At 53.1% G+C, this 14,702-nt stretch overlaps 2 protein-coding genes across 5 annotated transcripts; one reads left to right on the top strand and one right to left on the bottom strand.

The window, feature by feature from the left end:
* Positions 1–81: 81 nt before the first annotated feature.
* POFUT1 (protein O-fucosyltransferase 1) lies at positions 82–4,979 on the bottom strand. The gene is made up of 7 exons (XM_068701004.1): positions 4,799–4,979; positions 4,590–4,711; positions 3,674–3,856; positions 2,960–3,072; positions 2,318–2,510; positions 1,809–2,051; positions 82–1,684 (listed from the first exon to the last, which is right to left on the bottom strand). Exons 1-7 carry the CDS (start codon positions 4,914–4,916, stop codon positions 1,496–1,498), a joined length of 1,161 nt encoding a protein of 386 aa, XP_068557105.1. The 5' UTR covers positions 4,917–4,979; the 3' UTR covers positions 82–1,495.
* On the top strand, positions 4,976–14,035 carry PLAGL2 (PLAG1 like zinc finger 2). Of its 4 annotated transcripts, none has more exons than XM_068700994.1 (4): positions 4,976–5,104; positions 7,199–7,417; positions 8,791–9,185; positions 10,104–14,035. In XM_068700994.1, the coding sequence occupies exons 3-4, from the start codon at positions 8,923–8,925 to the stop codon at positions 11,323–11,325; spliced, it is 1,485 nt and encodes a 494-aa protein (XP_068557095.1). In that variant the 5' UTR covers positions 4,976–5,104; positions 7,199–7,417; positions 8,791–8,922; the 3' UTR covers positions 11,326–14,035. The 4 variants fall into 4 exon arrangements, with proteins under 4 accessions (XP_068557095.1, XP_068557097.1, XP_068557096.1 ...); XM_068700996.1 differs by lacking the exon at positions 4,976–5,104 and adding an exon at positions 5,520–5,723; XM_068700995.1 differs by lacking the exon at positions 4,976–5,104 and adding an exon at positions 5,768–6,240.
* Positions 14,036–14,702: the final 667 nt, after the last annotated feature.

Raw genomic sequence — 14,702 nt, 5'->3', positions numbered from 1 at the left:
GGTAGGCCCCGGTAGGCCCCAGGCCCCCCCCCCCCGGTAGGCCCCGGAGCCCTCCCCGAAAGAACGCGCAGGGCAACGGCATTGCCTACAAAAGCTCTTTATTGTTAGAAAAATACGTGTTTTTTTTTCTAAAAAAATCCTTTTTTTCTCCCTCTCCCCCCGCCCACCCCCGGGCAGCAGCGGGGGGGCTGAGGCAGGGGGCATGGAGACGCCAACCTCCTTCACAGCACGGGGAGGGAGGTGGAAAGTAACAGCAGGAACAACAAAAAAACCCAAAATGCCAGAATTAAACCCCAGAGAACTGCACCAGAAGCAGCCAGCCCGGACCCACAGCCTCACGAGCGGCACTATCAGGAATTAACCCCAGTTCTGCAGCCTGGATTCAAAAAGAGGTGACAGGAGGAGAAAAGGCAGTGGGCGCTTTGAGACCTGCCTGAAGGCCCCGATGTGGTGCCAGAGGTAAATGGATAAATGCTGGGGCAAAATGAAGCTTTTTGGTGGTTTTGTTGTTTCGCTGTTAGCGTTCATTCAGTTCGCTGTGCCAGGAACTTGCCCTACCACCAGGGGTTCTGTTGTCAGAGGGGTTACTTTTACAGAGTACAGAAATCAATAAAAACAGACACCATTAACACGGACCTAGGTAAAACATGCACCAACCCACACTACAGCAGGACCTTTAGCCTAAAAACAATTTCTAACAGACTTCCACCTTACATCAACAGCTATAAAACCCTAAGTCCCCAGCTCGACTACAAACAATCGTCCATCCACATCCCTCCAAAAACCCTTCCCCAGTTCAATACCGAGACCATCTGAACACGTAACTGGAATGAGTAAACGCGCTGCCACCAGGCTTCTCCAGCACCGCTGGAGAGATCGAGGCATTGCTCCACAGCCGCCCACTCAGCACTGCTGTGAGGCAGGTGTGGAATCTCCCGCCACAGGGAACGGAAAGTGAGGCACCGAGGTGATGTGGGTCCAGCAAGGCAACAGCTGTACCCGATAAAACCCAGATCTTATTTCCTATCCTGAGCTTTATCTTTATCTTTTCAGGACCATGATATTTCTGACAATACTTTGCACTTTAAAAGAACTTACAGTCAGTTCTGGGCAGTGAGAAGCTTCTCAACATCTCCAGATAAAAATTACTAATGGTAAAAGAGAGGAAATCTGAGCAGCTTCTTTGAAATTGTTGGCAAACCCCCAAAAACGAGGATGGAGAGATATATAAATTACATCATAAGAACCGTATATGTATAGTTTCCAGTTTCCTATAAACTTCATGATTTAAAATTTCTTTTCTGCCTGGTATCGCCCTGGAAACACAGAAGTGAGGTCAGACAGAAGAGTGACTGTGAGGAGTACCCAGGAGCTGGAAACAGCCCTGCCGCTGCCCGGCAGCGTGCTCTGCACAGCGGAGAACACCGTTAGCACCCGAGTGGTCCCCCAGTGAGGTACCACGCTCAGAGAACTATTGAGCCCGTTCCTCTTTTGGTCAGAATTCATCCCGTAACCTTGGCGGGTGGTCCATGCCAAAAAACGAGGAGGGTTTTCCATGCACGTCACGCTCTCTTTTTACAAAGGCAGTAAAGGAGGAGACACAGTTCCCGATGAAGTGATCGGACTGGCCGAGGATATACAGATCGATCTGAGCCACCTCCGGCTGCAGGCTCACGACTTTGACCTGCAGGGAACAGCAAGGAAAGTAAATTAACCTAGTCACCTGTTGTTACAAGCCAAATGGCTCAGCATAACACCAGCTTTTATTAAAGCACTCCTGCTGGAATAAGATTTATCCTTAGCTTGACCTTTCCTTGGAAGAACTGCTGTATTTCCTTCGTGTAGGGCTCGGAATCAGTGGCAATATAAACAGACTTAGCTTCTGTCTTCTTCACCCAGAGCTTGAGAGCACGTTTGATCTCTTTGAGGTCCGGCAGGCACATGTCCATGGTGAGGGGCACAGCAGTGCTGCGGTCATAGCCCACGCACTGAGGTGACGCCATGAAGTGAGCCCCGGCTGTCCCGTCCTTTAACATGTTACAAGCATTTTTCTGTTGGAAGAAGAGAAAACATCACGTTTGAACGGAAAGGCTGCAAGAACACACCAAGAACACGCTACCAAGCCCCCCACCCCTTCCAGCAGCGTTACGGTCTGTCTGCAGGAGGAATCCCAGCAGCATTCCTAGCAGCAAAACGCAGCAGTTACTGAGTGCAGGCAGGTTCAGGCTCCCGTCCCAGAAGGGCAGCTTCTACTGCAACAGCTTTTCCACGGTGTCAGCCACCCACCTACAGCAACGAGCCCCGTGCCGAGCCATACCCAATCCGAGCCGATCCTCAGGTGAATTCCTACAAACGGCCTGACCAGCAGGGAGTGAATGTAGGCGTCTCCTTTCTTCACCATCTCGTCAGACCACACGATGTACTTCTGCAGGGGGCGGTGCTCCTCTAGGACCGGGAACTGGGCTGGAGCCCCAGGTAAGGCAAGTACGGGGTGCTCGGATGGTGGAAACCTAAGGGGAGGAAAAAAAAAAAACAAACAAAAAAGTCAAACAGATGGGAGTGTAACAACCTTGCACACACAATTTTGCACAAGGACTGCTGAGTAGAAGTTCTGTGAAGGTAAGAACAGCCTGAGACATACAGCACCTGCTGCTCCGGATTTACACAAGACAGGTCCGAACCATTTTGCTGTGGGAACAGAATGCAGCAGAACTCTGACAGCACATTTGGCCTCCCACCCTCTAACAAATTCACTAGTATTATTTGACAGACAAAAAGGTAAGAATCTGATACACATAACAGTGAGCTACCTAGCAATGACTGCTTATGTTTTCATCCCAGGCTAGAGCAGTTGTCGCCCAAACACATCAACATGACTAAAGTCACTCGTGGCTTTGTTTTCCCGAGTTAATCTAAATGCCTAGAGCATCACGCCAGCAGTTCTCCAGCTTCTTGCTACCTTTGGATCCACTGGTCCTTGTATGCAGGACTGAAGGAGATTCCCTTGAAGAGTTCAGACTTATCAAAATCCACTTTGAACTGATCCCAGAACGGACCAAAGGGATTTCCATCCTGCAAAGGAGAGACAAGCGCTCGCTCAGTGCACGTGTAGGGTCTGAGAGTGAGCTAACAAGATCCCAGGCTGCAGAGCCAGAGTTCCTCTGTTACAGGCAGAGCACAGAGGGAATTTCACTGCCTGTCTGTCCCTTATCAGTTCCACGGGAAGGAGAGAGTGAAACATTAAAGAGAGTTAATTGAGAACTAATGCAAAGGCTGCTTTAAAAGAACAAGAACACCGCAGTCATTAAATGTTTTGAAGGTTACTCTAAAACAAGCTGCACAATTACACCACAGACAGGAACCAGGCAAAGACCAGTAGGAGATGGGCATTATTTGTTCCAGGTTTCCTTTCCTGACAGTCACAATCAGGTCAGAAGAGGTAAGACCCATTTACACAAACAGCCTTCCCGAACCCCGGGCATTTGCTGGCAATTCTTTGGAAGAATTACAAAGAACTCTTTGAAGAAGAATTGCCAGGAAGGCGCAGCAAGGCACGCAGAGCAGCAAAAGGAACGTCGCTCATGGCGATTCGGGGCCGTGTTTGCAAACGGAGGAGCCAGCCAGCCCCAAACACCCCCAGCGAGCCGTGCTGTGAGGGGCAGGGTGCCCGTACCTTCATGGGGCAGCTGCTCCTGTCTGCGCTCCTCTGCGCCGCCGCCTCGAAGCAGTAAGCCACGCGCTGCCCGGGCGGCCAGTGCCGCGGTGCCAGCTCTGCCATGAAGTCCTCGAGGCTGAGCACGCGGTGGTAGCGCAGCAGCGGCTGCAGCTTGAAGTACTGCTCGTACGGCACGTGCAGCTGCGGGCAGCAGGCACGGCCTCACCGTGGGGCCGGCCTCAAGTAGAGCCCCGGTACCCCAAGGCCAGGCCCAGGCCCGAGCCCTGCCCCCCGGTTCCCTCCGGTGCTCCCCCTCCATGTTCACCCCAGTCCCTCCCCCCCAGTTCCTTTCCCCAGTGCTCCCCCCAGTTCCCTCCTGGTTCTTCCCGGTGCTCCCTCTGGTCCCCACATTTCCCCCCTGGTTCTCTCCCAGTCCCTCCCAGTTCTCCCTCTGGTCCCCCCGGTTTCCTCCGGTGCTCCCCCCATTTCCCCCCCGGTTCCCTCCCGGTTCCCTCCCTGGTCCCCCTGTTTCCCCCCAAGTTCTCTCCTGGTCCCTCCCAGTGTTGCATCTGGTCCCCCCGGTTCTCCCCCTGGTTCCCTCCGGTGCTCCCTCTGTTTCCCCCATTTCCCCCCCCCGGTGCTCCCCCCAAGTTCTCTCCCGGTCCCTCCCGGTGCTCCCTCTGGTCCCCCTTGTTCTCCCCCGGTTCTCTCCCGGTCCCTCCCGGTGTTCCATCTGCTCCCCCCGGTTCCTCCCCTGGTTCCCTCCGGTGCTCCCCTCCGGTTCTCCCCCGGTCTTTCCCGGTGCTCCCCCCCGGGTGCTCCCTCTGCTCCCCCCCATTTCCCCCCCGGTGTTCCCCCCAGGTTCTCTCCCGGTCTTTCCCGGTGCTCCCCCCAGCCTCTCCCCGTTTCTCCCCCGATCCCCCCCGGTGCTCACGTTGGTGTACGGCGGCCGGTGGTGCCGGTACTCAATCCAGGGCGGCACCGCCAGCGTGCGGTTGAGGGCCCGTGCGAATGCGAGGGCTCCCAGCAGGTGCTCGGCCTGGTTCCCGAACCGGCCTGAGGGGAGGAACGGGCCTCAGCCTCCGCCCCACCGGGCCCCAGCGGCGGGCAGGGGCGGGGAGAGGGCTGCGGGGAGGGCCTCACCCATGCAGGGGCAGTACAGGAGGTACCCGGCCGCGTCCCAGGCACCGGCTGCGAGCGGCGGCAGCAGCAGGAGGAGGAAAACGGCGACGGGAGGAGGAGGCGGCGGCGGCGGCGCCATGGCGGTGGCGGAGGAGGCCGGCGGGAGGCCGCCCCCTTCCCGGCATGCCCCGCGGCGCGGCCGCTCTAGCGGGGCGCGGGCACCATCGAGGTGGCGGCGGGCGCTGACGTCACTCCCACAATGCCCCGCACAATGGGGCCGCCGCGGCCTGCGCCGGAGCCGCGCCTGGCGGGGCCCGGGGGAGCGGGGTGAGTGCGGGGGGGGGGCGGGGCGGGGAGGGGGCGGCACCGGCTCCCTCCGGACCCCCCCCAAACCTGCCCCGGCTCCTCCCGACCCCCCCCTCCTCATCCTTATCCACCTCCCGGGGCTGCCCGTGAGCACCGGGGGCGGTACCGGAGGGGTCCCGGTACCGGCAGCGCCCCCCCCACACCCCCCCCCCGGGGCCTCCCCTCAGGGCCGGTCCCGGGTTGCTGCCGCCGGCCCTGCCTGAGGGGCACCGGGGGGGGCCTCAGGGCTGAGCTCCCGGTACCGGGCACCGGGCAGAGGCTCGGGGGGCTCGGCGGGGGCAACCCCGGGGGGCACCGGGGGGCTCGGGGTGGTGCTGGGGCGGCAGCGGGACCGTGGGGAGGGGGAAGGGAACGGGGAGGGGGCAGCAGGTGCCTGAGGGCTGCGGCTGGGTGCCTGTGAACGTTAATAATGACAGTTAATTATGTTAATTAATTATGGTAATGATAATAATGAATTAGTGGGAAGCGGCAGCAGGGAAGGGGCAGCGAGGATTTGGCTCCCGAGCTGCAGCCCCCGCCCGGTGCTGGGCTCCCACCGGCTGCAGCTCTGCGGGGTCGCTGCCGGGTTCTGCCGGAGCAGGTTGGGGCTTTAGCGACGTGGGGAGGCTCAGCAGAGCTGGCCGGGGGGCTCAGCTGGCTGGGGGAGGGAAAATTACAAAGTAAGAGGGTTTTTAGCAGGGTGAGCCCCTCAGGTGTGCTGCTGTGGAACAGATGGGCCAGGGCAGTGCAGAGGGAAGGGGATGAGGGGGACCCGAGGCCAACCTTGCCGGTCCCACCATGAGTGTGAGCGCAGCTGCCTGCGTGCAGGAGGAAAAGGGGCAGCGCTGGAGCAGCTCCTTAGCAGCAGGCAGAAGCCAAGGATGGAGAAATTCAAAGTGCACAGCAGAGAGGCCCTTTAGAAAAGAGGAGCTGCAGCTGCAAGGTGTCAGCCAAGTCCCCATCCCACTGTCCCTGCCGCAGCACGGCTCTGCTGTTGCCCAGGTCAGAGACCCGACCCAGGTCCCTTTTGGTGTTACCCGGTGGTTTTTAACCTGGGTCAGCTCCCCCATGTGGTTCCCAGCACGGCTCTGTCACCGGAGGGCTCTCAAGGGTACTCGGTAAGGAACCGTGCCTGGAGGGGGGTTTAACCGCTGGAAGAAACGGTCAGAGCAGGTGGGGGACTGCATGGCAGGGGCTTGCTGCGAAGCCAGGGAGGTTTTTGTAGAACTGGGACCTCTCTCACTGCGTTTTGGGCAGTGACAGCTGGCTGGGATCGCCCACGCTCCCTCCTTGTACGATGCCTTCCAGCTTTAATTCGCACAGACCCGACGTGCACAGTGAAATATTTCCTGTGCGTTGGCAGCCAGTGGGAATCCAGCCCTCAGGTGGATCATGTTTTTTTTCCAGCTTGTTCACCCTGACAACCTCTCAACCTCTGTAGAACTAAGAGAGAGGAAAATTCTTCTGCTGCGAGTTTTCTGTAACTATTCTGTTTGAGGCTCCTGGAGCTTCGTAGCCTGGAAGTGTTTTTCAAGGACTGCGTAAGACAAACAGGCTCCAGGTGCTGGCACCGCTGTGATGGAGCACAGGTTAAGTGTCTCCACGCAGCGGTGACTGTTACTCTCTGCTGGCCACAGAGTTTAGGGAAGTGCTGCTAAGAAAACTGTTTTAAATATGAGCATTGAGATCACACCGAGTTTTTAGCCAGGTGTGAGTTGTGTTGTTACCCTCCCAAAGCTCCCTGTCACGGTGCTTACGCTGTTGCTTTTAGATGAACCAAGCTGCTAAGGAGTTTTCATTGCTACTATGCCAGACCCTCATCTTGTGTTTTTTTTTTTCCTTTCTCACTCTGCAGCTGTCAGCGTCGTGCCACTTGCCTTTAGAATTGGAAACAGACTCAGTAGGCAGAGTCCTTTTTCTTGTGAGAATCTCACAGTTTGGTTCATGAAATTTAACAGTAATCAAATACCAAAATTACCATGTCTTAACTCGTTTGGATTTTTGCTCCAAAGGCAACAGGTGTTTTGTGCACCTTACTGTTAAAGGCAGCAAAGTTGAACTTTTGTCTCCTTTCAGGTAGCTTTGAAACTGGCACAGATGGCCGAGCGTGTTTGGAGGGCAACAAGCAAATACCTGGAGGAAGTGGCAGAGAGACCTGGAACGTGTACGCAGCCCTGAAGCAGGAGACAGAGAACATTCACCACGTTCAGCACCCATCATACAGAGGTGAAACACCCACAGCCCTACACGCCAGCCAAGACCTCTCTGAAGCACGGGATTCCTGCAGCCTAAAGGGTAGGAGCAGCCACCACGTCGCGCTGCGTTGTACCAAAGTGGCGCTCAGCAGGCCTGGTTCTTTTTCCTTGCGCTCTGCCTGCGTGGATTCAGCCTGCTCAGAGCTGAATTCTGTTCCTAGCGGACGTTTCCACACCTCCTGCACAGGACGCATTGTCTTGGAGCCATCCCGTTTCGTTTCCCGGTGTTCCCCGCCCCGAGGGAACGGCTCGGGTATGGCGTTGATTGTGCGGCTGCCGTTATTGTTGTTTCAGCTATTTATAACCCTCGGCGGGGCACTTTCTTCACGGGGGTTGGTTAGTTCCCTCGTAGTTGCACATCCTGCCCACAACTGGCACTCTTGTTGATGTGCAGGCAGGAAGTTCCTCCCTTCTGAAGCAATCATGGAGCGAGAAAGAGCTTGAGGGTTCGATGCTATTTTAAGAAGTTTCTTAGGTAGCTAAATTCAGCGAGAGCTTTTCTGAGGTTTCCATTCCAGCTCACCACGTACTGGTGTAAGTGCTGGTAGAACCTGCCAGAAATGCAGTACTCTGCCAACGAGACAAACACGACTCAAGACCAACCTGCTAGCAGAGATTTTCTTCTACATAAAAGCCAGCAGAGAATTGCCATAGATTAAGAGGATGCGGGAGGTGCGTTTGGGTGAGTGGGTGACAGTTTGGAGTTCCATAGTGATGGATAAGAGCATGAAAGAAAAAAAATGGTTGTTACTGTAGAAACCTTGGAATACAGAGAGGCAGAATTTGCCCCGCAGAAGAAAAGAGAAAATACAATGACTTATCACGCCCTCGAGAGAAGTAGCACCTGCTGCCTTCCTGAAAGGTAGCTGTGTGATGGTGCTGGTAGCACCGAGCTTTCTTCCACAGCCCACGTGTGGTAACGCAGGTTGGTGTGCTAGGAGATGGTCTTGCTAGTGCAGTGTGGTGGTAGGAGAGTGGCTGAAAAAAGAAATAATATCTTAAATTTCTGGTCCAGGGGAGCAAAGAGCAAGAGCAAGGGAGAGTAGCCATGAAGAACGTGAAAAAAGGGATGAGCACGGTCTGCAAAAGGTGCTGGGAAAGGGCAGGTATTTAGAGCTCCAGAGACACACACCCACCTATTTCAGGAGAAAATGCACACAACAGGTAACGCTGGCTCTTAACAGTTGCACAAACATTGTTCAAAGAAGCTTAACATTTTATTCATTCAGGGAGACGGAACAGGGGGTAAGGGAGGAAAGAACCAGGCGTGTTCTGGAGCTGGGAATTTCCCACCTCTGTGAACGTGCAGCACAAGTGCCTTCGTGCATTTGTAGCACTTGCTGATTCTCACCCGCGTTCGTGTGCTCAGGTGGAAGGTGCAGGGGGTTAACACCAACTCTTCTGTGCTTCCAGATGATGATGTTTTGCTGTTAAGGCAGTTTGGTCACAGAGGGCTCCAACTGAAACCGCACCCAGGCACCATCACGGCAAGACGCCAGCAGGCTCGAGTTCTGCTTGACATGGCCACGTTCCACTAGGCCTGCCATGACGGCATTTTTTCCCGGTGTTCCCAACTGGATTCAAGATGCAAAGCAGGAGGAGGAAGAGACAGGCTGGAAATTAGTTCCCAGGCCAAGAGGTGAAGAGACCGCAAGTCAGGGAAAATGCCACTGTGAAATATCAGAGACCTCCTTCACTAATGTGGACAAGCTGAGAACTCACACGCTTTCTCATACCGAGCAGAGACCGTACAACTGCCCCCAGCTGCACTGTGGCAAAGCCTTTGCTTCTAAGTACAAGCTGTATAGGTAGGTAACTGCTGAGGGCCTCTGCAGAACAATGCTCCTGTGGCAGAAGAGAGGGGAAAACCCCTCCGACATGTTTTTTTGATTGAATTTCTGAGAAGGTGGAGGAGGGGGAATGCCCTTGTTACCTTGCGAAGCAGTTGAGTCCCAGACATTACCATACTTGGCGTCTCTTTAAGCACCTTCCAGAGAACCTCAGATAATACTTTATCCTGAGCTCAAGACGTTTTCTGTTTTACTAAGGAGGAAATTGAAGCAGAAAGTGAAGTTCACAGATTAAAAACCAAAAAGAAAAGCAAGAATAGCATTCACATTTCCTAAGCCCTGCCTCTGTAACTTTAATCAGAAGTATTTCTATGGCACTATTGCTCTAGCATGAAGAAGTAGAGCTCCTATTTACGTACTGAAATATAGAATAGTTAAATGATGTGATCGTTAGGAACCTGAAGTGATGAACAGTGTCAGAGTGTAAGGTACCAAGGTAAAATCAGTCCGCAGTGGCTGTCAGCAGACATTGCCACCGCCCGATGCTTCCTGATGACGTGAAGCCATCTCATCAGTGGACAAGCATTTCTTGTCCCAAACTGCTACGACTTTCTTTGTCCTTTCCCCCTTGGGTAGCCTCAACAGAGAGCAGGAGCTGAGTAGGTGACTGAAGTATCCGTCCGCAGAGGTGACGCGTTGTAGGGAGGCCAGGAACTGCTGAGACAGACCCTAACCGTGGCTCGAGATGTTTTGCTTCTGTGCCTGGAGAGTGGCTGCTGCCCGGGCTGTCAGTTCAGCACCGCTCAGCGGCGTTAAAATGCCCCCTGGGATTTCTGTGGCGTGCAGTGTAGGACGCAAGGAACAGTTTGAAAAAGTAGCATGTGTTCTCCTAGGGCTCGGCCGCTAGTCTAAACTTTCCCGCTTTTCTCCCAAAAGGCATATGGCCACTCACTCTGCTCAGAAGCCTCATCAGTGCATGTACTGCGAGAAGATGTTTCACCGGAAAGATCACCTCCGCAACCACCTGCAGACCCACGATCCCAACAAGGAGGCCCTCCACTGCCCCGAGTGCGGCAAGAACTACAACACCAAGCTCGGTTTCAGGCGGCACCTGGCCATGCACGCGGCTGCCAGCGGTGACCTGAGCTGCAAGGTGTGCCTGCAGACGTTCGAAAGCACCCAGGTCCTGCTGGAGCACCTCAAAGCTCATTCCAGGCGGGCTTCTGGCGGGGCCAAGGAAAAGAAGCATCCGTGTGACCACTGCGACAGGCGCTTCTACACCCGGAAAGATGTGCGGAGACACTTGGTGGTGCACACGGGACGGAAGGATTTCCTGTGCCAGTACTGCGCTCAGAGGTTTGGGCGGAAGGATCATCTGACCAGGCACATGAAGAAAAGCCACTCCCAGGAACTGCTGAAGATTAAGACGGAGCCCGTTGACATGCTGGGGCTCCTGAGCTGCAGCTCATCTGTAGCTGTAAAAGAAGAGCTGAGTCCCGTCCTGTGTATGGCATCCAGAGACATGATAGGTGGGAAGAGCTTCCCTGGCATGCTGCCCGTGGGCATGTACAGCACGCATCTCCAAACCATGCCAAGCTCAGGAATGCCCCATTCTTTGGTTCCTAACTCTCTTCCCATGGGAATGAGTTATCCTCTGGAGTCTTCTTCTCCCATCTCCTCCCCACCGCAACCTCCTCCAAAGTATCAGCTTGGATCTACCTCATATTTGCCTGAGAAACTACCCAAAGTAGAGGTGGACAGCTTTTTGTCAGACTTCCCTGGCAGCCTGTCTCTCTCATCTGGTGAGCCTCAGTCCTCTTCGCCTCAGCCACCCCCCCTGGATGAGGCTTTGCTTTCCAAGAGCCCTGCTAACCTTTCAGAGGCTCTCTGTGCTGCTAACATGGACTTCTCTCATCTTCTTGGCTTCCTCCCCCTAAATCTTCCTCCTTGCAATCCGCCTGTGTCTTCAGGGGGATTGGTCATGGGCTACTCACAGGGGGAGACGCAGCCACTGCTTACCACTTTGCAACATCAACCTCAAGAATCTCCCGGAGCTGGGGCCTCCCTGAACTTTGGGCCCCTTCATTCATTGCCCCCCGTCTTCACCTCCAGCTTGAGCACAACCACGCTGCCACGTTTCCACCAGGCGTTCCAATAAGCTGCAAATAGCACTGGAGAACAGATCTTTCGGTCACCCTTCTGTGGAGAGCCTTAAAAACGCACAACTCTTCCTTCCCTTTGGGGTGCGAAAGCTTTGCAGAGCTGTTTCAGCCAGGAGGTTCTGATCTCTGGAGGGAGCACTTGTAGACTGGAACGGCAGAGATCCCCGTGCGAGTCCCAGTCCTGTACAGCAGAAAGTTTTCAGCTAATAGACTGGATATATTTTATCTAATTCTTAATCTGTGAATCAGGAGCCACACTTAGCACTGACCTTCCCTGAGAGCCTGGAGCGACGTTCCTCTTTGGGAAGGGCTCGTCCCTGAGAAGGAGTTGAGACTCTTTCATCTGGGGCTAAACTTTTGAAGAGTCCAGCTTCCATTTCATGTTATGACACTGCAATTCTGGCAAAACAGCCGATACCTTCACACGGAGAAGGAGAAGTCAGGACACCCGCTGTGTATGAAGCCAACGGGGAAGAGGCTGTCCTTCCCCACTACCTCTCATCCCATCACCTCGTACCGCTTACTCCACCGAATCCGGCTTACTCCACATCAGTGTTAAGCACCGAGACCGTTTACATGGCGAATTCAGCTCCGTCTCCTCGTTCCTCGTTGCGGAGCCGTTAGGTTAAACTCATTTCAGTGACCTTTGTTTACACAATGCAAATCTCTTCCCACCGTTACAAACATAGGAGGCACCAGGATACACTGGCTTTATATCTGGTGTAGCTAGAACACTGTTTACACGAGGAAGTCAGGTTGCACTGATTTCTCTTCACTTATCACGTTCTTCCCCCATGGGGAAATACACTGCTTTTTCGGACCATTTCAGCCCCTGCCACTGCAGGCAGCAGCTCCCTGTGTATTTTCTCTGACTAGCCACGTGTCAAGGGGATGGAGCAGCTCGCAGAACTTAGCTTGTTTTTGTGGTGTATGGATAAAGCCCTTTGAAGTATCTCCCGCAGGCAAACAGATCGTGCGTCTGTTCTGGAAACCAAAGCATGTGAAGGAGCTGGGTGAGGAGGGGGCAGCAGCACTGAGCAGTGTCCGACCAGGCACGGGTGGGAACGAGCCTCAGGCCCCTGCTCCACGGGTTCCCTTGAGATGAGGAACAGAGTACGAGTTTCTAGTGTTTGGTTTGTTGATTGTTGGTTGTTTTTTTTTTGTTTTGTTTTTTTAACCACAACAGTTCAGTGAGGTCAGTACCCTTCTGGCTTATCTATGAAGCAGTCTCAAGAGATAGATTTTTATTTTTTTTAAACCTCTGTCATAGGGTGATAACAGCAAGGAGTTGGGAGGAAAAATTGGTCCCAGCTTCATTTACACTCTGTTACTGTACTTGAAGCGTTTTTCCCAACACTAATAGTTGCAACAAATGCTGAGAGTTTGGGGCTGCAGTCACCCTTCCACTTCGGATTTGGTTCCACTGCCCTTTTTGTTCTCTCCTTTTTTTTTTTTTGAGCCTTGCCTCTTGAAGTTCTGCTTCCCTTGCTCCCTGCCCCACCTCTTAAACTCTCCCCCGGACTGTCTCCCTCCCGAGGGCAGGAGGGTCACACTGCTAAGTGGCAGCGAGCTGCTGGGTGTCATTTAGCATTGTCTCGTCTCCTGCTCTCGTTTTCCTGGGCACTGGTGTTGAAGCAATGACACGTGGAGGTCACTCACCCTACAGCAGTCCATGTTTGTGATTACAGACGTGCAGATCCTCGTACCTCAGCGTGCAGGAACCACTGTAGGCCAACATAAACCAGGAAATCTGTCAGTATTTTTTCTCTATAAATCCAGAAAATGCAAAATCTACCTCTATTCTGTTATCTCAGCTCCTTCCGTGAAGCCAGATGCTGCCCTTGCTCAGCTCCCCAGAGCACCCCCACTGCGGGGCCACCGATCCCACAGCCTGACATCAGCCGTGCCTCATGTTCCATGGGCTTGTCCCCCTTCCATTTTACCCACAAATTTTATTTTAATTTAGTTTAGGAATTCCTCCCAGAAGGGCTGTTTAGCGATCCATTGATTCTCCAAACCATAGATCATTTGTTTTAGGTTAGCCAGCGATGCTGCAAATAATACTTTTGTATCAAAATGTAATATAAGATTTATTTACCTCAGCAATATCCTGTGGCAATGATCTCCCCGAGTTAAATGCAGTACTTCCTTTTCCCCACCGTAAACGTTGCCTTTCAAAGTTCAACGAGTGCCTTCTTGTTCTCTAACATAGAAAAGGTAAATAGGGCATTGCAGCTCGTCTTCTGTTTACCACCACTGAATACCTCAGTCCCCTCTCCTCCCGCTTTTCTCTCGGCAAACTGGAGAGTTTCTCACCGTTACCAATAATATGCAAGCCTTACCCCTGTCTTCAGCTGAGATTTATTTTTTTTTTTTGAGAAATAAATGGCCAGAACTGATCACTTACTGCAAGTGAGGATTAGCAGAGTTAACGCGATGCCATCGCACACCTTCTTCTTCTTCCCCTTCCGAGTATTCAGCTTTCTTGCTTTTTGCCTGCATTGTACTCTCAACAGATGTCATCACTGGAATTCCTTTAGCAGCGGTAGCTAAACTTAGAGCCAGGCATCTTTTTCCTCCCAGTAGTCTGTCAAAGAATAAATGGAATTCATTTCACTATTATTTGCATGTGTGATTTGCTTTCCGCAGCCACCCTAACCATCGGACTTGCAGAAACATTTGTTAATTAAATGAAAGCTGAAACCAGCAAGGGGAGCGTGTTTGCAGACAGCGTGCACAAGCTGCTACCAGATATTTACACTGGAAACTGGAGTCAAAAGTTTCTGTTCCACAGCAGAGCTTAGCGCTTGCAAGGAGTTTCTCAGCCAGTCTAAAACTACCGCGTCTGTTTGCACCTGAAGTACTGAGCGTCCACAAAAGGAATTATTTACTGAAGCTGATCGGTGAATATCTTTTAGCTGATTGTAACAAAAGACTACGACAAGCTAAGATAAGCCACTTAAATCTAAATTCTTTAGGAGGCGTGTACTGAGCTGTTAGAAAAATCAGAAGTCAGCTTAGACAAGCTCTTGCTGGTGCTAGTTGTAGGTAGAGTGCGGCATCGTACTTGCCATGCCGTGAGGGTGTCCGGGCTGTGCTGCAGCAAGCAGTTGCTCTGCTTGTGCACAGGATATTTGTGAGGGAATGGCTCCCATTACGATAGTTACATGGTGATAAAAAGTTTCAGCCCAGAAAGTTTTTTTTTCTTTTAAATCAAGGTTTAGGGAGGTTTAAGTCAACGTCCTGCTTTCTCCCATAACATCGTGATTAACAGGGAGTGAGAGACTGCAGGGAAAAAAGGTGAATGAGAAGGGTTCCTTAACCAGGGACCCAGAGCATCGGTGTCAGCGACCGCAGCACCAAGCCTTAGGGT

The sequence above is a fragment of the Anas acuta genome, chromosome 16 (assembly GCF_963932015.1).
Source record: "Anas acuta chromosome 16, bAnaAcu1.1, whole genome shotgun sequence".
Taxonomy (NCBI): domain Eukaryota; kingdom Metazoa; phylum Chordata; class Aves; order Anseriformes; family Anatidae; genus Anas; species Anas acuta.
Note: the sequence above shows the minus strand (reverse complement) of the source record. Positions and strands in the feature narration are given on the sequence as shown.

Excerpts from the sequence above, each read along its gene's own strand:
- POFUT1 (XM_068701004.1), bottom strand. The coding sequence starts at position 4,916 with ATGGCGCCGCCGCCGCCGCCTCCTCCTCCCGTCGCCGTTTTCCTCCTC. Across the intron at positions 4,712-4,798 it reads CCTGTACTGCCCCTGCATGG|GCCGGTTCGGGAACCAGGCC; the intron begins GTGAGGCCCTCC and ends TCCTCCCCTCAG. Across the intron at positions 3,073-3,673 it reads GGAGCAGCTGCCCCATGAAG|GATGGAAATCCCTTTGGTCC; the intron begins GTACGGGCACCC and ends TCTCCTTTGCAG.
- PLAGL2 (XM_068700994.1), top strand. The coding sequence starts at position 8,923 with ATGACGGCATTTTTTCCCGGTGTTCCCAACTGGATTCAAGATGCAAAG. Across the intron at positions 9,186-10,103 it reads TCTAAGTACAAGCTGTATAG|GCATATGGCCACTCACTCTG; the intron begins GTAGGTAACTGC and ends TTCTCCCAAAAG.